Genomic DNA, 21,783 nt, shown 5'->3' with positions numbered 1-21,783 from the left:
ATGTAGGTGTTTCACAAAAGTTGCATAGATACAGACAAGAACCAGGCCTAGCCCAAAAGTAAGCCCCGTCAAATCCTCTAAAATGTGTAAGCCTTTAACGATAGTTTCATTCTTGTGCGTGAACGTCTTTAAATTTTCAATAACATAAAACCAAATACCGATGACCAGCTAAACGGACGAATATAATATCAAAACTAAAAACTAGCAAAAAAAAATCTTTGATTTACATGTTGAAAAGTCTAAGATATTTTTTTGTATCACTAGAAATCTCTCTGACTTCGTCAAATAGATAAATCTTAAGATATAATAATTAGATCCATAATTATTATATCAAATAAATCAAGTATTCGTTTTATTGTAGCTTTTCGTATATGGGAGGATATACTATTTAAACTTAAGTCTTTCACAAAAAGGGTTTTTCTTTTCACCACGTAGATTAATCCTCGAAGTCAAAAAGTCTAAGACACTAGGTTTTTCACGTCCTTAATTTTTTTTTTTTCAACAATTCTGTATGGATTACAAGTTTTTATTCAACTCATAGGTGACAATAACATGAAAGAGACTTGAAATTTTCTATTTGATCTGCAAAAGAACGTATGTTATCCTGATTGATTATAAAAATGGAGAACATAGAACCTTTAATTTATCATTCTAATCATGGCCCTCCACATATTCGTCACTTACGAAATTAAGTGTGGTTCAATGTATGGTTGTGGTTATAGCTGCAGCAGATATTTGCCTATCTCTTCATTTTCAGCTCATTTATTAACTTTTACAGATTCCATCTGTTGATTGAACGATCCGTCTTTCTCAGCATAGAGAAGACTTCCAACGACATTTATATATATACGACGTGTCGTCCAGAGTTAAGATTTCTCCTAATGCCAATTTTCCTAAACTCGACCATTTTCTTCTCCTGATACGAATTCTTCAAACTAGATTGATTAATCATCAATGAATCATCTAATTATGCGTCACATCAATAATGAAAAGAAGATAGTGTAATGAAGACAGATGCCCGCCTCATTCAAATCTCATTATCCCACCAGCACTTTACTCAAATAACAGTTTAGGCCCTTAAAGTTTGAAAAGTCTGTTTATTCACTGATTTATTAATCTATTAATCATATTAGTGAAAATCATTATATGGAAAAGTGAAAGAGTTATTTTACCCAAAACTATAAGTAATAACAAAAACATCAAACCACCACCCTTTTCACTGTTCTTCTCCTTCCTCTATCCACAACTCACAAACAATTATAGTACTTTATCACACACCTTAATATGGCTATATTAACATACATATAAAAGCAAAATATAGACATCAAACTACATTCATTCTTCTCAAGTCTCTTAACCCTATCCACCAAAACTCAGTCTTCTTTAAGCATGAGGCTCATGGTCAATTGTTAATTGATTAGTAGAGCCTTTCTCACAAACCATAACTTTTGAATTAATAATATTTATTACCTTAAATAAATACAGTTATTATTATGAAATCATCACATTATATAGAAATTTCTAATATAAACTTTTTTGTACAAAGGTATGCATTCTCAAGTGTTGTTTTAAGATCCCTTTAAAAATTTGGCTATGAAACATAAGAAGAAGAGTTCATATATTTGAAAAGGCATGAAAATGAAAAGGAAAAAAATCAATCAAAGGAATGTTTTATCTCTTCTAGTGTATTTTTTAAAATATGATCTTTTCAAACAAGTAGATACACGATCTCTAAGGTGACTGTTCAAGATGACAAAAAGACTTTCCAAATTGCCCTTCAACAAAGTGGTATCCATGTGACACTATTATTGAAAGACTTACACTATCCTTTATCAATATTTGGGTGTGGTATATAAGATATGGTTAGAAGTGTAATTGAGCCAAATCGAGTAATACTTAGCTTGAATTCAACTTGATAATACTAAGACAGAGTTCAATTTTACTAAGTTGGTAAATTGTCAACTTGAACTCAAGATAGGTATGACTAGTGGCTCAAATTTGGACAAAAAACTTCGTTAAAATCTCATAACTTATATTTATAAATTACCCTTCAAAATTTGGAAGTTGGAAAAAATTTTAAAATTTTAAATATTTTTTTAATATTTTACTTAAGTTGAATTGTAAGCTCACGAGCTCACCTAACCAATTAACATTAAGCTCGAACTTATCTCAAAAACTAAACTTCAATGGTTAGAGTTGGACTCAATACTAATTAAATTGAGCTACAAGTAGCTTGCAAGCGAAGAGACTTGATTTGCACTCTTAATTACGATGGTTGGTAATAAATTGTTGTTAGATTGGGGAAAGAAAGGAAAGGTGGAAAGGATGGTGGTTTGATTGTTTTTGTTCTATTTTAGGGTTTTAAGATAAAATAACTTTTTTGCCCTTCCATGTACGGTTTACATTAACCGATTTGGTGGATGGGTGGAAAAATAGTTTTTCAAACTTAAAGGCCGGAAAATTAATCTGACAAAGTTTGGGTGGCAATAGAATTTGGCGTAAACGGATATGAATAAGCAGAAGGTAAACTGAGGCGAAAGCAACAAGGCACAGTCACATCCACGATAGCCCACGTCCCTGCTCTCTCTCTCTCTCTCAGTCTGACTTAAATTAAATTAATAACTGAGGAGAGGAATGGCTAGCTACAGACCCCATTTCAATGATTCACGCAAGTACCTGCAGCTGCACCATTATAATTTAGTGAGACATTTCATGCAACTGTAGCAGCTGGAGGCACATGGGTTTCTCTGGCTTCTTCCCTCCACCTGTCCCGTCGCTATGTCGCTATGTCTTCTTTCTTCCCTCTTCCTCTCCAATTTATGGTTTTCACTGCTCCTGAGAATTATCTGTCTCTTTTATTTCATGGTTCTCAGTAAAAATGGTTTCTTTCTTTCTTCTTGTAATCATTCATCGCAAGATTCCTCCTCACAATGTGCTTTGCTTTGCTCCTTTTCTTTTTAATCTAAAAAATTTCTTGTCCCTTTTATCATTCCTTCGTTTTTTTCCTATTGATTTTACTCAATCATCATCTCTAATTAAGGTTTATTTTATTTAAACATGATAAAGACTTCCACTGTAATATATATATATATTTAGTACAATGTGGACACAATGAGAAAGCTTCTGAGTGAAAAAATTAACCTAAATCTTGTTTATATATAAAGATTACGTCAAATGGATTAAATAATAAAAGTGGCAATAATTTAGATAGCATTATTATGGTGAAAAAAGAAAATAAAATCTTGATGGAAAGGGACAGATGATCGATTGATGCTGCTTTTTTTTTAAAAAAAAAAAATGGAGAAATTGATAATATAAGAATGGTGGTGTATTTGAGTGGTGAGTTGAAAGATGATGGGCAACTTTGCCTTTGATTTTCAATCTTTTACTTACTTCCCCCATGAAAATCATGCTAACCCTAGCTCTCCATCATTCATTCTGCTGTACAATTTCACTTCAGCCTCCTGGGGACTTCCTGTTCATAATTTTTTCCTTTCTTAAATCGTTAATGGATAAAATAGAGATTAGACTAGACGTGACTAAACATTCCACCATCTGAAATTTATGTATTTTTTCCCTTAATATAGTGCTTCCCAAATCGAGATTTTAGCTAGTGGATAGTGATTTCTCTATCAAAATTATCAACCAAGGATATTTTATATGATTGCGCCACGAAGGCTACCTTCTTCTTGAAATAATAAATTATACATTGAATTCACACATGGTATAAGTAGCTATGACCTTGAAAACTTTTTTTTTATAAACTAAAAATTGCTCGGATTGGTTGAGCGAAAAAATCATGAGATATAGTGATTGATCTTATAATCATTATATTGAATAAATCAGAATTTCATAAATATGACAAAAATTTAAACCCAAACTTTTGCTTTGGATGTTTTAAGGTTTTCCTAGTTTTGTACAATTTTGAATTAATTTTTTTATTTGTGTAGCATAAATATAATCTCACTTTAAAGAAATATATAAATAAAAATATTTGTTTATATAGAGGTGTATTATTAAAATTGGCACTTCTAAAAGGTAACTTGAGTGACAAAGTAATGAGATTTTAAACATAAGAGCAAATATTCAAATCTTTTTTAATAATATTTCAAAATTAAACTTTTGACTTTCGATACAATGGTCATAGGGTTGATCACTGAATTTAAGATTGAATTTACCTATTTGATGTGATCAATTTAACCCTAAAGAAGTAAGACTTCCTTATTTTATATATATATATATATATATATATATATATATATATATATATATATATATATTAAAATTGGTCATAAATCATTAATTTGCCTATAATTTTTTAGTCTACGTTAAAAATAAGAATCTTCTATATAGAGAGAGAAGTAGAATGCTTGACATTATGTCTTCATTAAGTTTTCTAAGTAAAATATTAACTCTTATTTAACAGTAATCAGATGAATAAAACTATATATTAAATAGATTTAACAACTTACAATAAGTTACACATAACCACAACACGAAAGTGATCAAATTTATAATTTAAATTCATCTAAAAGAAACTTACTTGGACATTGTTGTAATTGACATGTTGAGAGCATATCACTTATTGGACAAAGGGGGGAGATAAATATAATATAACCCATATGAATTGTGGCATAAAATTCAACTAAATTTATATAATATATGATAAATATATTAATATCTCAGCACAACCTTAGGATGATTCAATCATGCACCCAACTTGCTTGCTTCGCAGCCTGGTCGTGGGACCTTGGCATAAAGAATTATATTAATTTGATGTATAAATAGTTAAATACATCCCCTCCTTGGTATGAAGTTTTCTTTCTTCTTCTACAATGAAGTGGACCTTGTCTTCGCTAAGGACAAAACATATTGTCAAATTTTTATTATCATCATATTATATATATATATAAAATTATTAATTCCCCACCTCTCATATCATTTATATATAAATCACTTCCTTAGCATAATGGAGCCTCGGAATGATGAATCTAATTGTCTTTATTAAAAAAATTAAGAGTAAAAATTGTTATCAAGTAAATTACAAAGTCTTTAACTTAATCTAAATATTTTTATCATATTTCTAAATACTAAAATATTGAAATCTAATATAATTATGCATAATTTAATGTTATATATAAAAAAATATATCTTTTGTCGTTTTATAAAATGCATGAACGACAAGTCCATGATCCTACATATAAATACATATATGTTCTTTCAATTAAAAAAAAGAATAATACTAAACACCCTAAAAGATAATTCTCAAAATTTATATCTCTTGTATGATTTTAAGGATTAATAAAATTAATAAAATATTAAAATTTTTAATTTATGATACAATTAGGGTAAAATCTTTTGAATTTTAGGGATACAAGTTCCATAATGGGACTCAATTATTTGTTGTGTAATTAATGTTTAAATTTTTAGTGTTGATTTGACGGAAAGTTTAGCGAGGCCCGGTTCTTACCAACCATTGATTAGTAAAAGAATAAACAAAAAGGAGTTGTTGGGTCACCACTTGTTTATGTACTTAATTTTTTAGCCAAAAGATAATCATAAATAATCAAAGGTAATGACTTTACAAATAAACAGAGAACACTTTCCAAATTTTATAAACACACCCTCCATAAATAACTTATTTTTTTTTTAAATACAGATTTTACCTTATAATTTTATAAATTGTAAGTTGATCAATTATTATGATTTTTATGATATGTATATTGACGTATTAATACCATCTTAGGAAATGTCATAGTTACGTACTTAAACATCATGTATGTATTGAAAAAAGAATAAATACGATAAATTAAGGGATAAATAATTAAAATAGTCATATATATATATATATATATATATATATATATATATATATATATATATATATATATATATCCTTCCAAAATTTAGGAAAATTCCAATAGAAAAATTTGTATAATTAATGGGATAAATTGACATTTTTTTTATAATCAATAAGTCAAATTATTTATAGTTGTTTATTAACTTTTTTCTTGATTTGGATGTTGATCTAATCTTATCTTCCTCACCATACAAAAAAAAAAAAAAAGATTTTGTCTTTATCATAAAATTTGAAATTAAAATTAAAATAACCTCACAATTTGGTTTCCATATATAAATGAAAAAAAATCAAATATGTTACATAGGTTTTTGCCATAGGTAAAACTCCTAATAGAAAAATTAAAAAAAAGAAAAGAAAATTTCAAATTTAGGTAATTAAAGAAAATATCAAAGAATCCCTTGAACATTGACGCCTATTAAAATATTATAAAACCCATATCACACTTATGCCTATCGTGAAATGTCAATTAATCTTCTAAGCATAGCACTTAGTAAAATATTAAAAAAGAAAACCATCAAGCCTATTGTATATATATATAAAATAAACTATGCCCGTTTGTGCCTAATAAAATATTATTTAACCCCTTAATTTTGTCTATTGAAATAAATTATTTACCTTTATCAATATTAATTAACAAAACATTTATTAACAAAAATTAACAAATCCATAACCAAATAGTAAAACATAAAATAAACTATTAACATTTAAAAAAAAATTTAAAATAAAAACAATAAACATTATGTATTAACTTTTACATCCATTTTATTGAAAAATCTTTCACAAAGAGTGATTGTGATTGGAAATTCTCTATCTTTATTGGGTTTTTAGTTTGAATATAAACAATTTGGATCACTTTTTTTAATATAACTTTTAAGGGTTATATTTATAAATAAAATTAATTTAATTAATTATGCTTAAAATGAAGTATCGAAACATTGAAGGGACAAGATTGGTTATGTTGAGGGTGTGAAAATTCCCAATTTAATTGTATTGGGAATCAAGAGATAAACGTTCTCATTTAAAGTGCACGAAAACAGGTAAAACTGTATAGTTGCTTTTCTAGGGAACACATTTATTCATGTCCCTTCTTCTCCTCTCTTTCTCTCCCTTTTTTGTACATGCTCACTCTTCTCTCTGCATGTATTTCATATTTATGGTATTTCGCTATTAATTTGCTTACTGCATGTAGAATCTCGGTTAGTTTTCAGCCAAACCCATCTTCCTCCATCTCTTTCTGGTTGGTAACTTGTCTTACCATGCAAAAGCAACCTTGAAAATTATCACTTCACCGTTTTCTTTTTTTATGAGTTTGGTAGAGCAGGAAACCCATGACGTGATTGGTTTAATAATAAGTAAATTAACCATGCATCTCTATTCACCAACAATAAATTTGACAAAGCTCTCTCTGAGTCTCTGTTACTACTGACTTTGTTTGGTTCATTATTGATGCATCACGACTTCTCTTTACTTTCTATTCATATACTCTGTCTTTTTTTTTTCTTTTTCCTCATTTTATTACCTTCTCCTTTTTTGTGAATTAAACCTTTGATTTTGATTCTTCAAAAGGGATTCAATATACATGTACAATCACAAATAAAATTATAAAGAGGGATGGTTCGTCAGTTCAGAAGACATTATTGTAAAGGAAAAAACTCTTTTTTGTTTTTTTTTAATATTATTTCGGATTAAGATTTAATTAACCATGTGGGTAAATTTAGCTCATTAAATACTACAACTTATACACACAAATTATACTCCTTCGGATTAAGAGTAAGGTTATAATGCTTGCCTATTATTCAAAATATTAGCCTTAGATCCAACCCCATTTCTATTTATATAGAATCAATGCAACCCATTTTTATTTTTTCTCAATATGTAGGATTGTAACTTTCTCCCTCACCCAACTATACCATATAGAGAAAGAGAAAATGGGTATTATTATTGATATGATATGGTAAGAACTATCAATAACAAGTAAATTAAAATTTCACGGGAGACAAAAATTTCGTATTTGATATTAATTTTAGTTCAAAGGTGGTAATACCTCTATTGTATTGTAGATTTTTTCTTATCAAATAATATCTTTAGTGACTCACCTCTTGATTGATAAATATAGATCTCATGTAACCAATTTAACTTTTTATAGATTTCAATAGGAAAGTATATAGGGGTGTTCAATTGTATTAGGAAAGTAAATGAACTAATTATTTTTAAGGTGCAATGATTTAGTCATAAATAATTAAATTTTTTTTCCAAAATTAGACATATCGTAATCATCTTGGACCACATTTTATGACAAAACAAATAGAAAGAAATCAAGTATCACAATAGTTGGAAAATCATACCTTCACTACTTGAGCTAGAAGATGATAAGAAAAAGGGACATTGGTAGCAACACTCCCCTACAATAAGGTAATCCAACGTGCCATGGCTTATCAATCACTTTAGAGTAGAGTTCCTCTTGGCTCTTGCTGCCAAATACATAGCAATGATAGTGAGAGAAGAACAACTTGAAAATTGATTCTCATCTTTCACAGAGGATACATCCAGAGAAATTATTATTGTTGTTCATACTTTCTTGAGTGAAGAGAAAGTTGATAGAGATTTAATATACTTTAATTGCAACTAATCAGCTAATTAGGATGAGACAGGTTAATTCAAAACAAATAATTTTTTTCTTTCAGTTCATCAGTCTCACATTATTAATGAAAAATTTCCTTTTTAGTACAGAGAAACATGCCTAAAATTATTAAATATCAGACTTTTTTATCAAAATATGGTAGCCAATTAGATTTTTTATTTTGACAATGAAGATTTTTCTTTTGAGAGTTGATTATATTAAATAAGTTATATTTTAGATCTAATAATCGATTTCATAATTATTATATCAAATAAATCAATATTCAATATTGATATAAAACCAATTAGAATTGCTCAAAGAAAAATGATGTTGCCCACAACCTATGTGGAAAGTTTTATGGTTTCCCTACCTCTCTCATGAATGCCAAAACTTTTGAGCCTCACTTTACTAGCTTTTCACAACAAGTTGAAAGTTGAGCTTATTCCTCTTTACTTGGTTGATCATATACAAATGACCAAGCTAGTTTATAAACATGATAAATTACGAGAAAAAAGGTAGAAGAAAGTGTAATTTCATCATATATATTAAAGAAAAAACCTATAATTGAGTTGTGCTAGTTGGGCATCAAGAGGGAGAGAGGGAAAGAAAGAAAGAAAGAGATTGATTGATTTATTTATAGTTGGTGGGGTATCTTAAAAAGACAAATGATAAAAGGATATGCATAAAACAGCCATGCTCCCCATACAAATCCCAATACCTTTTGTTATTTTCTACTACCCATCAAAAGAACAACCTCCTTTGCCTTTCTTTTTCCATTTATTAAATAGATGCATATCTAATTATACTATCATAATCATCATCGCTCTAATATTTTCTTGCCACAGAGAATAATATATAAGCAAGAAAAGAAAAGAGGCCAAGAGAGAGACTAAATAAGATGAATGTTGGTGGGGACATGACAACAAATGCTCCCAATATGATGTGCTTAATTAGAGAGAGCCCTTTTCATTATTAATATTTTTAGAGACGAAGTTGATTGGAGAGGCATTGACTGGCCCCCTACAAAGGCAGAACCAGATGAATTCATAAGCACATTTGAAGCAATACCCAATTGGAGACGTTGATGCGGTTTTGATTGGGGGCCCTTGGGATGAAGGATTGGTGCGTGTGAAGCACTGGTTGAAGAAGCATGGGGCAGTAAGTGAAATGAAAATGCAGTTGCATTAAAGCTAATTGGGTTTTGTACTAAACAGAGAATAGTAATAGTGTGTCTGGGGTTAGGAGCAAGAGAACGTGCAGTATTTGAAGGGCACATAGATCTGGATTTGGATCCACTCAAGCCTCCTAACTCCCCCACACTCTTCTTCTCACTGTCACTCCGGCCACCTTTGTTTTTTGCTTTTTTTATAAATTCAAGAAGAGAGAGAGAAGAGTGAATAAGAGAGGCTAGGGACGGCGAAAGTTCTTAGCTTTGACTGCCCACTCTTTGCATAGCGCCCAGAATACACAGCAGCTGCTGCAACAATTGATGGTTCCTCAGCCATAGTTCTGCTTTGACAGAAGACGGTGGTTTCTCTATTATGGTAAAAAAAAATTCCAAGTTAAAGGAAAGGAACCAGCTGAGGCTAAAGGGGTTCTATATCTTTATATCTCTCTCTCATTTTGGTAAGCCGTACTAACATGGCCAGAACTGGGTTTTAATTCTAATTCGGAACTTGAACTAAGATTGAGCTTGAGCTTAAAGTTTACTATTTCTTCTCTTATTAGTTATTACTGCAACTTTTCTGCCCTTGCTCGTGTTTGCTTTATAAAGAAATTCAACAACTAGCTACCACGGTTTTCTTTTCCTTTTAACAAGGCAACTCTCAGCATCCTCTCTTAGCGTTTACAAGTTTTCTTCTTTTATTCAGCACACGATTTTACTATCTTTTCTTACCCTTTTTTTGAATTACCTTTCTTTTCTTGGGTTTTTCAGGATTAGAAAAGAAAAAGGAGACACTGCAGTACTATTCACTCATCAAAGAGGAAGTCTGGTAGGTAGGGTTTGTTTGTTGAAAAAGAAGTTTTGCTTGTAAAGAGAGACCTTACTTACTATAACCCTTAGCTCCTCACTCACTCTCATAAATCCAGAAACTTGAACTTAGCCACAGAGCATTTGAAAATGGAGTGGTTGGTGTGAAAATCTACTCCCAACCCATCATCTAACCATGGACGGTTACGAAGCAACAAGAATTGTTTTCTCAAGAATCCAAAACTTGGACCCTGAAAATGCCTCTAAAATCATGGGTCTACTTCTTATTCAAGATCATGGCGAGAAAGAAATGATTAGATTAGCTTTTGGTCCTGAAACTCTTGTCCACTCAGTCATACTTAAAGCCAGGAAAGAGCTTGGTCTTCCCTCAAACTCTCCGAACTCACCTTCAACTCCATCGACTCCTTCTCCTTTTATGGCCAGCAACCCAGTTAACATTTCAAGACAAAACTCTTCTTCTTCTTCTTCTTCTCGCCTTCTAGGAAACACCCTCCCACCTCTCACCATACCAAACCCTGCTTCTTCTTCCTCTTCAGGTGTTGCTTCTTCTTGGAGTACTCTATCTTCTCATGATCTTCACAACCCTGATGACTTAATTACTCCGAACACTAGTAGTAAAATGAATTCCTCAGCTTTACCTTTCTATGCTAATGGAGGAGGCTCCAAGGATATCATCGATGAAATTCAACTCCAAGACCAACTTTTATTTCTCAGTGATAACTCATCAAATCTTCGTAACAAAAACCAAGACTTGTTTTACCCACAACTGGACTTGGCATCTAGCCCACCAAACGGTGACTCAATGCTTTTCCCTTCTTACTGGGGAGGCAGCTCAGTTCATAGAAGGAGCTGTTCAGTCAGTGAAGTGTTGGGGTCAGCTGAGGATCTAAACTCAGGTTTTGGATGGAGGCCATGTTTGTATTACGCTAGGGGGTTCTGCAAGAATGGTAGTAGTTGCAGATTTATTCATGGAGATTCAAGTGGTGCTATGATGAGTTCAGATGCTGCACCGTTAGTAGGTTCACCTAGCAAGATTGAGACCATGGACCAGTGCCATGAGATTCTTAGATCTAAATCAGCTGCTCAAGTTCAGCAACAAAGACTAGCTGCTGCTTCACAGCTCATGGGTGGTACTTTTCCTTACTCTCCAAAAAGCGTGAACCTGTTTCTTCAGCAGCAACAAACTGATACCCAGAGGTACAGAGTCCTTTTTAGTAGTGTTATTTATACTCCTGAACTGGTTAATTAACAAAAGTCTCTTACAAGTTTAGTTTCAATGATTTAGGGCTGCGGCTGCTTTGATGATGAATGAAGATATGCACAAATTTGGCCGATCTCGGCTTGAAAGGAGCGAGTTTTCGATGAACGGTGGTTCTAGTATGGTGAACCCAGCATCAAGACAGATCTACTTAACTTTTCCAGCTGATAGCACATTTAGAGAGGAAGATGTCTCAAATTACTTCAGGTCTGATTTAGTAATTAGCATCAGTTTGTGTTCTGCAACTTCAAAAACTTCTAGGCTAAAGTTGTTCTGTTTTTAAAGCTCTTATGGGCCGGTGCAAGATGTGAGGATTCCATACCAGCAGAAGAGGATGTTTGGGTTTGTTACTTTTGTTCATCCAGAGACTGTGAAGATTATTCTTGCCAAAGGGAACCCTCATTTTGTTTGTGATGCACGGGTGCTTGTTAAGCCATACAAGGAGAAAGGCAAAGTTCCAGACAAGTACAGGCACTTTCTCTTTTCTTTCACCTCTCACCTTCGACTCTTAATTCCATTATTTCTGCTGTCTGCTATTTGATTATATTTCGGTAACAATATTCTTCTATGGATATTTATTTGCAGGAAGCAACAGCAGCAAGTTGAGAGAGGAGAGTTCTCTCCATGTGGTACTCCAACTGGCCTTGATTCAAGGGACCCTTTCGATCTTGGTAATTTCAAACCCAATTCTTTTTTTTTTTTATATACTTTTTCTCATAAAATTTTTGTACTAATTATTACACTCTTTACTTTTTAGGAGCAAGAATTTTCTATCATAACACTCCGGACATGCTATGGAGGAGGAAAATGGAAGAGCAAGCTGATTTGCAGCAAGCCCTTGAGCTTCAAAGTAGAAGATTAATGGGCCTGCAACTTCTTGACATTAAGAATAAGCATCACCATCACAGGGCTCTTTCCACTGGCAGTCCTATTCCATCCCCAACTCATTCTCCAAATCTTTTCCATCAAAGCCTTGTTTTTCCTCCATTCCAGATCAGCAGCTCAGAACTTCACCAAGGTAATATTCAGCCAAAAAAATGTCACTATATTTCATCTACTTGGTAGAAATCTATCAGTCTTAAGAAATTGAGAATTGTGATTTCTTCTATTGCAGAAAGTGGTTCAAGCCCTTCGCCAACTATTTCTGTGAACCCTTTATCTGAGAACCAAGCAACAAATGGTACCATTGGCAAAGAAATGGCCAGCAATGAAGAGAACGGTAGCGGAAAGGACAGCTCCAACAGTGAAGATGGTGATTTGCTTGAAAGGTAAAAATCTTTTAGCTTTCAAATAGGTGCATATTATGTTTGCTTTGATTCTAATTTGATCTAGCGTGTTCATAATATTTGTTGCACCAATTGATGATGACAGTTTGGAGCACAATCTCCCTGATAGTCCCTTTGCATCTCCAACCAAAGCCCGCTCAGAATACTTATCAGCTTTCTCCAATGTTGCCAATGGAGCTGAAAAGGATGATTCATCCTCTTCTAACAATAATTTGGCCACTTCAAACTTAATTCCTGCTAATGGTTCGCTAGACATGGCATCTTTCAAATCTTTTAACTGTCAAATGCCAAGGTTAAGAAAAAATAAAAGAACCCTTTAATCAAATTATAATTGATCCTTGTAATTTTTTTCTTAATTCAATTTGGTTCTGATCATATACAGGTTTTCATCTGGCCATGGAGCCATAGGCATGTATACTGGGTCTGGGGGCCCTACTTGCCCGGTTGGAATTTAGCTCCGTCTGCTTAGGTAAATGCTCAACTTTGGATTCCCTCCTGTAAAAATTGTAATCTTCACAATGATACAAAATTTGTTGATGTAAGGCACTGAAGTTGGGTGGTTTGTTTGTGGTTGTTTTATGTGGTGTTACAGGAAGATTCAGGATTAGAACCGAACAAACTACTTACATCAGAGATCTGTAGAGAACCATTATCACCTCTATAATCACAAATCATCATCACTATCTGTTGATACAATACTACTTACTACCATACAAAATGCATACGTAAAAGGCTGTGAAGGAAGTGGGTCAGCCATTCCTTTCTCTTTTGTTTCATTTTTGTCTTTCAATTCAGTAGTTGAAAAGTTGGATCACAGTTAAAGTAAAAAAAGAAAGAAGCATAGAAAAGATCCCATCACAGTCAATTTGTAGTTGTAACTTTTTTTTGCCCCCCTTGGGCACTGTTTTCCCTATAAGGAACAGAGAAAGAACCCTTTATTCAGATTTTAGTGTGTTAGCTTGTTTTTGGAGGTATAATTAATCTTTTGTACAGAGGAAGCAGAAGCCACAAGCAGAATCCAAAGGTAAAAGCCCAGTATAACTATAAAGCCTGTTTTCTACCCGTGAAGGGTAATATTTTCTGTGTTGGCTTTGATGGGAAAGGAAACGAAAGGAAAATTGTCCATTCCAGTTCATATGTATAAGAAAAAGTAGATGAATCCACTATTATTATTATTATTATTATTATGATGATGATGTGTTATTGTAATACGGTTATTACAATACAGCTTACAGTTTCTCGTCAGAAGACACAAAATTTAGCAATCAAAAGCAAAAGAATCATCTTTCCATAATCTCTGAAAGAAAATTTGTGCTTTCTTTGTCTCTTTTAAAGACTTTTGTATGTTTTTGCTGTAAAAATTAATAATAATGCAAGGGAGGTGGGGAAGGACAGAGACAAGTGGGCACAAAGTCACATGGGGTGCCCTTGGGGCCTCAGAAAAAAAAACAATTGATGAGATTTGGCAGGCTGTTTGTGGGTCCAAATTGCATGTGAGGGATGCCACTTTCTCTTGCTCTGCTTTTACTTTCTTTCCCTGATGAGAGGCTACTCGCGGACAGCATTCACATTTTAAAACTTGCCTGGCTTGGATTTTTCCAAAGCTAATTCAATTTCTTTGACAAAAGTTCACAGTTGCAGTGCAGGCCAGGAATCTATTGGTTTGTGTGCAATTTCTATCCCTTTGGTATAATAGGTATGAGATTAGTCACCCTAATTCAAGAATTTATTAATTGTGGTTCAATTCTAAAAAGATGATTCAGATAGAGAATGCAGGGATTTTGAGTGTCGTGGGAAGATCCATGGTTGTTTAATCTTGTAGTCATGGTCTTTCCTCAATGGTGTGTAAGAGGAGCAATCATCCAAATTTACATTATTGTATGGTTAAATTCCTATATTGTTTCTAAGTAAGAGTGATGTTAGGTATCTAACTTTTAATATAAATAAAGTTGTGTTATCATGTAATTAGATAATTAAAAATTAAAGTTGAAAAAATATTTAATTATACAATAATATATTATTATTTATATATAAAATTATGAAAAAAAATTATGTCCATAGTTTTATTTTTCTAAGCAATAGTCAATATTTGCATTGTTTTATGAATGATGAAATTCATTTTGCTGTGAATATGTAAATAAATAATATAATCTGATACCAAACAAAAACAAGACACGTATGCATGTGATTTTCACACTCTCATGTGATGCAAATGATATCTTCATCAATGTTCAGAAAAAAAGATACTAATAAATATAATTATATTTTAAAAATAACTAACTCTCTATGCAGTTTTAGTGGCATTCTTAACTTCCTAAGAAAAACCTTGACTGATTTTCCTTAACTCGTTAGTTCATATCCAAAATCTTATAGAAAAACATGAAATCAAGTAAGGAAATTCATAAAATCCAAATATTAAAATCAATATTTACTTTTTTTTCATCAGCTTAAACTGTTGAATTGTTGTATTCCAAGAAACTGCATTTTTTTTAAGTTTAGCATATTCATACTTGAACACTAAACTTTGATTTCGGGAGTAGGTTTTGCCAGGCACTGCTGCTCCATTCCAGTTTATTCTACTTTAAGTTTTGTCAGGCACTACATCTCATTCCAGTTTATTCTGGGGTAATATTTTCAATTACATGCACATTATTAATGTTATGGCTTATATTTATGCTCCGGCATTCACCGAAATAAACAGCCGAGACATGGAGAATTACTGGGGACATTTGCGGAAACAGTACCTCTAAGCTGGAAGTTATGGTTGGGCAGCGTTTTTATTGGAGCTGTAAGTTTGCCTGTTACAGTTGTTTTTAAATGGATTCCAGTCGAAAAAATCAGATAATCAGTCAGACAAGCACCATGAAGGTTATGGCCACTCCCACAGGCCCAGAACTTGCATGAGGAAACTGGGTTGACTTATGGAGGAGACCTCGAGTAATGTTCCATAGCAGCAATTTCAAGCTGGTTACAAACTTTGACACCTTGATTCTTGATGCTGATAGAGTTTACAGTTATCTTCAAAATTCAACAATCAATTTCAGAGTTCCAATGTAATACAAATGCAAAGAGGAACTGAAACATTACAAAAAATCTCTGTTCTAAGAAGTCACCTCCTCTGCAGTGTTCACGTAAACCATCTACACTAGTTTATCAAATTTACATATAATGAAGGGGACAAAATTACACACTAATAAAAGATAATCGGACTGTGCATCATCAAGTCTGGTGGCCAAGAAGTGATGGTCTGTAGAAAACATGGGTTTGCGCAATCTCAATACGATCTCGTGGATCATTCATGGTTTCATCTCTTAATACTTCAAGAATTGCCTGCGATGAAAACTCCCTGAACATTCAAAAAGTTCATTCAAAGTCTCAGATCACATGTCCGAAACTAATGCATAGAGTTGAGTACAAGCATCAAAGTATAAGGGTGGAATATTGAGTACCTTTTTATGAGTATAGAATAAAGCATCCTCAAGATAGGGCATAACTCAACAGGAGCTACAGCCTTGTTTTCGTCTAGATGTAGGACGCCTAAAGAGGACTGACTTAGCAGCTCAAAAAATGCTTTTACTGCAGAGACCCCCTGCAAATAAAAGATGAAGGTTAGCATTGTTCGATATGCAAGAAAAATAGATGAAAAGAAAATATAAATATCATTATTGAATGAACTGATTATTACAGATAACGAAATCTTCACAATAATGTAACTCCTGTCCAAGCTCATATCTCATAAACCTATAACAGTTCCTAGATGAAATTTCGGATTTAACAATTGGAAGAAATATGTTTACATCCAGTTTAAAATCTAGTGCAGATTCCAAAAATGACCATTTGAAATATCACTTTTACCAAAAATGTTACTAATAGATGCTTCCAAATGCCGCATTTTTTATATGCACGATAGAGGCATTATCTTTCTTCTTACATGTAACAAATGGTAAAAATCATCTCTTTTAATGGAATTCTGTTAGCATGGCCTATATGGGGACACTTTTGTAGTATTATTATACTTAATACAACTTATGACCTTACCATTTAAAAACTCCAATAAAACATAAAATAAAGCTTATTGACCAATCCCAACATGAGTACCCTTCTTTATATTCACTTAGAAAACAACAAAGAAGATAAAATTACTTACCAAAATAATAATAATAATAATAAAACAAATAGAAGATAAACTAGATAGTAAAAAATTGTTCTATCATCAAACTCAGTTTCAAGTCACACCACTTTTGAAGGAATTCATGCTCAATGAATCCAAACTCTTTCGTTCATCACAAGTTGTAGTTAAGTCCATACCTGAATCATTCCCTTGCCCTTGATGCTATCCCCCAAGTCAAGACTCAAATTCCCTTTTGCCAACTCTTGCCCATACCATGCATTACGACCTTTCAAAAGAGTCACGTAAGTGTCAGCCAACAAGGGCCCAGCAAGCTTTTCGGGTTCCTCTGCCAAGAGATGAGTGATAAATATCATCTCAGATGTACAGTGTGCGAAGTATACCGACTTGCTGGTTGCACTCTCCTTGGTTAGAGCTGCTACCATTCCTATGTAATGACAACAGGATGATACAAATTGTTTGTTGAGTTAAATAGTACAAGTGAACAACATGCAGAAGGATACTATAAAGCCACAAAAGAAGACACTGATCAAACTTCCAACCATAAAAGTTGAAACCCTATGGTGCAGGAAACTGATGCACAAATAGGAACAGCATTCTAAACAGGCTTGAATCAACAAAGGAAATGTCAATGCTATAATTAATTCATATAGAGGTTGAAAAATGGATTAACCTTTTTTCACCATCAATTTAATCAATATTTATTTATTGACACACAAGGAGTGGTTAAAAAAGAGGAAAATGAAAACCCATAAATTGCATTTTTTAGTACCCTCAAAAGTTTCATACAGGTCAGTTCCTAAAGAATGTACTTTTGCTTATATCTAGGTAAAAGATCTTAGTTCAAGCAAACCATGGTTGACTCTTCATTGGTCAAGCTCAACTGTTATTGTTGTATAATTATAAAATTAAAGGACGATGGTATTGGCATGTATGCAAAGTTACAAATGGAGGTTTGTTGTAGAACTAAATGTCACCTTTCAACTAAATCTTTAATGTCCATATTTGGTACACCAACTGAGAGTAAAACTTACCAGCTCCGATAGCGTAGACATTCTTTAAGCCACCCATGACTTCATGAGTCACAAGGTCCCCATTGTCCCATACTATAAAATGGGGCTGCCTCAAAAACTTTGCCAATGGTTTCCGCCACTTTTCAGCTCCACATATACGAGCATTAGCATATTCCTTGTTGTAAATCTCTGAGGCAATATTAGGTCCTCCAAGATATAGAATGTTCTCTATTGGAACTCCAGCTGCAAAGCAAAATGTGATAAAAAGTTATAATGTAAATATCCACCGAAGGAATATCTACACAAAAGAAAAAAGGAAATCCACTGTTCACAGAAAATTTGTTTCAGGCCACAAAAAGTCTCTCTGAACTCCCAAAATGATAAAAACAAATTTCAGTTTTCTCAAAACTACACAGTCCAATGAGTCTAGCATGTTTTTTATTTCGAGTGTCAATTTGAGTGAACTCTAAATCTAAGCTCCTAAAATATTCTACTATGTGATCTAAGATGGTTCATTGAACAAATCAATGAGATTGCATAATGAATCTGTATAAAAGACTTCTTTCACTACTTACAAGCTGCCAGGAATCTAGACTCAATATCTTATACATTACTGACCCTCAGAAGCAATCAAGCAAATGACTAGTGTTGGTTGGAGTTGAATAATTTCCTTATACATCTACAAAGAAATCTTTCTTTTTTTAATTATTATTATTATTAATCTAGCAATAGACTACTAAATCCCCAACAACTGCACTATTAAATTAAAAAATATACATTGGTTCTATGTTGCATAAGTATCTAAAAACATAATAGAAGTTTTTTAAACCACAGAATTTCGTTTCGCTCCACACCCCACCCCGCTCATAAACACTAGATGAGAACTAAATTATCAGGAATTCAAGGAAAGAGGAAATGATTCTTACTTGCCCGATTGATCATTTGGGTTGGAGTTATTACACGTGGTATGGGCTCCAACTCAGCCTCTACACCTTTTGCCAATGAAATGATGACTGGTACTGTGATTCTCTCTTTCCAATACCGGCTAATCTCTTCAAAAACCTCCGTAGTTTCTGTTGAAGGCAATCCATTTATCACTATATCAGCATCCCACACGGCTTCCTGCAAGTTGGTCACAACCTTCAAAGGGCAAAGAGGAGTATCAATCATATTCAAGCAAAACCCATCTTTCAATATCTCATCAGCATATAATGTTCTATCACCTAATCTTGCCTCGACATATTTCAAGTATGCACAACGCCTAATTAGTCTCCTCAAAACATCTTCTCTTGAATTGATCACTTCAAACAGGTGCTCAGCTGTTGCCCTATCAACTGATCTTCCAGGTCTCCTCCATATCCTAATAAGAACCTTATCTCTTAAGTGACCATAACTGTCTTGCAACATAGCAGTGAAAACACTACCCCAGGCTCCAGCTCCCACCCCAACAATTCTTAAGGGATCACCCTCAGCTTTTCTAATTAGACAGCGAAGCTCATCAAGCTTCTGATCTACAGAACTGTGCAGGTTTTGAATCAACCCGTTTGAATACAAAAAACTACTAGTTGTTTCATTAGTTTGAATCATTTTCTACTCCCAAATAACAGTGCCCACCAATATAAACAGCCTCTTTCAGGTAGTATGCCTGAGCTCCAGCACACTAGTGATCTTAAACAAAGTGCAACAAGCAATTCATAAAATAGGTTTCATAATTGTTGTCTCTTAAGCAACCATAACAAGTTCACATTACCAATCACCTCATAAAGAAACAAAACACAATTTTGACTTCCTTTCCGGATTCTACGCCAAAATCAAACAAATCCCTCACACAACTAATCAAAATCCGGCCACCAAAGATCCATATAGAAAGTCCAAGTTCAAGAACACAGCACAAAATGCAAAAAGGGGTTTATTTTGCGACATGGGTTTTGCAATTCTCCAATCAGCATCAGCAACTACCGAACCAACACGAGATTTGGAACAAAAATGAGAAAATAATAAGACTTTGTGTATAAAGTTTTTGTTTTTGTTACCTAACCCCACCAAAGTAGAAGAGAAATGCGAAGGGAAAATAGAACAAACTAATCCTGTCAGCTTGTGGAACGCGATGACACCGATTTGAGCTTTGTTTTGTTGTGGATGGAGTAGCGTTATCCAAGAATTCACACAACGCTGATGAACTGCTACCAAAAAGGCACTCAAGAAATCAGAAACTTTAACGTTAAATGTTGCGTAGCAAAGCGGATTTGTTTCGTTGGAAGAAGGAAATAAGAACGTAGAAGAAAGAGCTTAGTTTCTTCGTTGTTGTTGTCATCGCCTGTGTCATGCGGTGCGGTCGGTCCCATTTCTATTTGTATAAACGAGACGGGCGGTGATGAAAATAATCAAATTGAGGGCAGTTTCAAAAGATGAAGATTGGCAAAGCAAAAGTTTGGGGTTTCTGTAACCTTACAAAAGTTAAGTGTGTCCCTTTTCTTTCAAGTAAACCTTGAGGGATAGTATGTGATTAATTATCCTGCCTTTGGGCATTAAAATTGAAAAAACAAAAAAGTATTTTAATATTAATTAAATCAATTAAAAGTATTTATATTATGCATCTCTAAAACTCATAAGAGGTGTTAAACAAAAAGTGAAGATGTTCCTTTCCTTGAAAACAAGAAGTGGAGTGTCCAAATGGTGTTTGTTTGGTTCAACCCAAAACTAATGAATTTGGTCAAATAAGGAGTGCATAATATTAATGGCTATAATTGTCAAACACACATACACGAAAAACTCCAGACTTTCATATCTTGATAACAATAAAATTATGTGTATAAATAATAATATGTTAGTATATAATTATGTATTATTTTATCTTTAATTTTTAACTATATAATTATATGATGATATGTTATTATTTGTATACAAAAGTTATATAAGTATCACTACTCATCTTAATAGATAGATACCAAATTAAAAATTATGTCATTCATCAATAATAAATCTATACGCAATTCTTTTTATTTGATTTGTGGCTCATGTGTGCTGAGAAACAAGGGTTGAGTATAAAAGATGAAACCATCCAAGAAAAGAATGGATCCTCCATCCTTAACAAATTTTTAAATTTTGGATTTTTTTTCTTTTTAAATTGTAAACATTTAGGGAAATTAATTAAAATAAGCAAAATTTTAAGAGTTTATACGTTTTTAAGCCCCCCTAGAAAAGTTTTACCAAAATAAGTAAACCGTATTTTTTTTACCTTTTTTACTGTTATGCTGAAAAACCAAGTAAAAATATTTTTTTTGAGAATGTGCGTCGGTTTATGGTGGTTACGATGGTGGCTAGGGATTTTACAGTGAAACCCTAAATATGTCGAATTATGCATATGGATGATTTTGAATGTTTCGAACGCTTAAAATGATGTAGTTTCGATGTTAATAGATGTTTGAAAGTGTAGCCGTTGAGAGACAAAAACGTGCAAATTTACAGTGTCGCGCAAACTGCGCAAATCGCGCTAACACCGCGCAAACCTGTTCACACCACGCAAACACTGTTCAACTGCGCAAACCGCTTGCAAAATCGCGTAAAAATCATGTTCACAGACTATGATATCTACTTTTGCGCGATGTGAATAGTGTTTGCGTA

At 33.0% G+C, this 21,783-nt stretch overlaps 2 protein-coding genes across 3 annotated transcripts; one reads left to right on the top strand and one right to left on the bottom strand.

Annotated features, from left to right (window-relative positions):
• The first annotated feature begins 9,486 nt into the window (after positions 1 to 9,486).
• Positions 9,487 to 14,192, top strand: LOC123216644 (zinc finger CCCH domain-containing protein 53-like). 2 transcript variants are annotated; one of them, XM_044637135.1, is made up of 10 exons: positions 9,487 to 10,106; positions 10,417 to 11,670; positions 11,759 to 11,938; positions 12,017 to 12,196; positions 12,317 to 12,402; positions 12,489 to 12,749; positions 12,846 to 12,999; positions 13,103 to 13,309; positions 13,400 to 13,486; positions 13,610 to 14,192. In XM_044637135.1, exons 2-9 carry the CDS (start codon positions 10,649 to 10,651, stop codon positions 13,470 to 13,472), a joined length of 2,163 nt encoding a protein of 720 aa, XP_044493070.1. In that variant the 5' UTR covers positions 9,487 to 10,106; positions 10,417 to 10,648; the 3' UTR covers positions 13,473 to 13,486; positions 13,610 to 14,192. The 2 variants fall into 2 exon arrangements, with proteins under 2 accessions (XP_044493070.1, XP_044493069.1); XM_044637134.1 differs by having other exon boundaries at positions 9,489 to 10,106; positions 12,017 to 12,202.
• Positions 14,193 to 16,031: 1,839 nt separating this feature from the next.
• LOC123217389 (probable glycerol-3-phosphate dehydrogenase [NAD(+)] 1, cytosolic) lies at positions 16,032 to 20,594 on the bottom strand. Its single transcript, XM_044638398.1, has 5 exons — positions 19,086 to 20,594; positions 18,181 to 18,402; positions 17,326 to 17,573; positions 16,467 to 16,606; positions 16,032 to 16,363 (listed from the first exon to the last, which is right to left on the bottom strand). The coding sequence occupies exons 1-5, from the start codon at positions 19,744 to 19,746 to the stop codon at positions 16,237 to 16,239; spliced, it is 1,398 nt and encodes a 465-aa protein (XP_044494333.1). The 5' UTR covers positions 19,747 to 20,594; the 3' UTR covers positions 16,032 to 16,236.
• Between the last annotated feature and the right edge of the window lie 1,189 nt (positions 20,595 to 21,783).

Source organism: Mangifera indica, chromosome 5, assembly GCF_011075055.1.
Source record: "Mangifera indica cultivar Alphonso chromosome 5, CATAS_Mindica_2.1, whole genome shotgun sequence".
Taxonomy (NCBI): domain Eukaryota; kingdom Viridiplantae; phylum Streptophyta; class Magnoliopsida; order Sapindales; family Anacardiaceae; genus Mangifera; species Mangifera indica.
Note: the sequence above shows the minus strand (reverse complement) of the source record. Positions and strands in the feature narration are given on the sequence as shown.

Coding starts and splice junctions, on each gene's coding strand:
- LOC123217389 (XM_044638398.1), bottom strand. CDS start 19,746: ATGATTCAAACTAATGAAACAACTAGTAGTTTTTTGTATTCAAACGGG. Junction 17,574..18,180: donor TGTCTACGCTATCGGAGCTG/GTAAGTTTTACT, acceptor GTCATTACATAG/GAATGGTAGCAGCTCTAACC. Junction 16,364..16,466: donor TATTCTATACTCATAAAAAG/GTACTCAATATT, acceptor TTGAATGTTCAG/GGAGTTTTCATCGCAGGCAA.
- LOC123216644 (XM_044637134.1), top strand. CDS start 10,649: ATGGACGGTTACGAAGCAACAAGAATTGTTTTCTCAAGAATCCAAAAC. Junction 11,671..11,758: donor CAACAAACTGATACCCAGAG/GTACAGAGTCCT, acceptor TCAATGATTTAG/GGCTGCGGCTGCTTTGATGA. Junction 12,203..12,316: donor AAAGTTCCAGACAAGTACAG/GCACTTTCTCTT, acceptor ATTTATTTGCAG/GAAGCAACAGCAGCAAGTTG.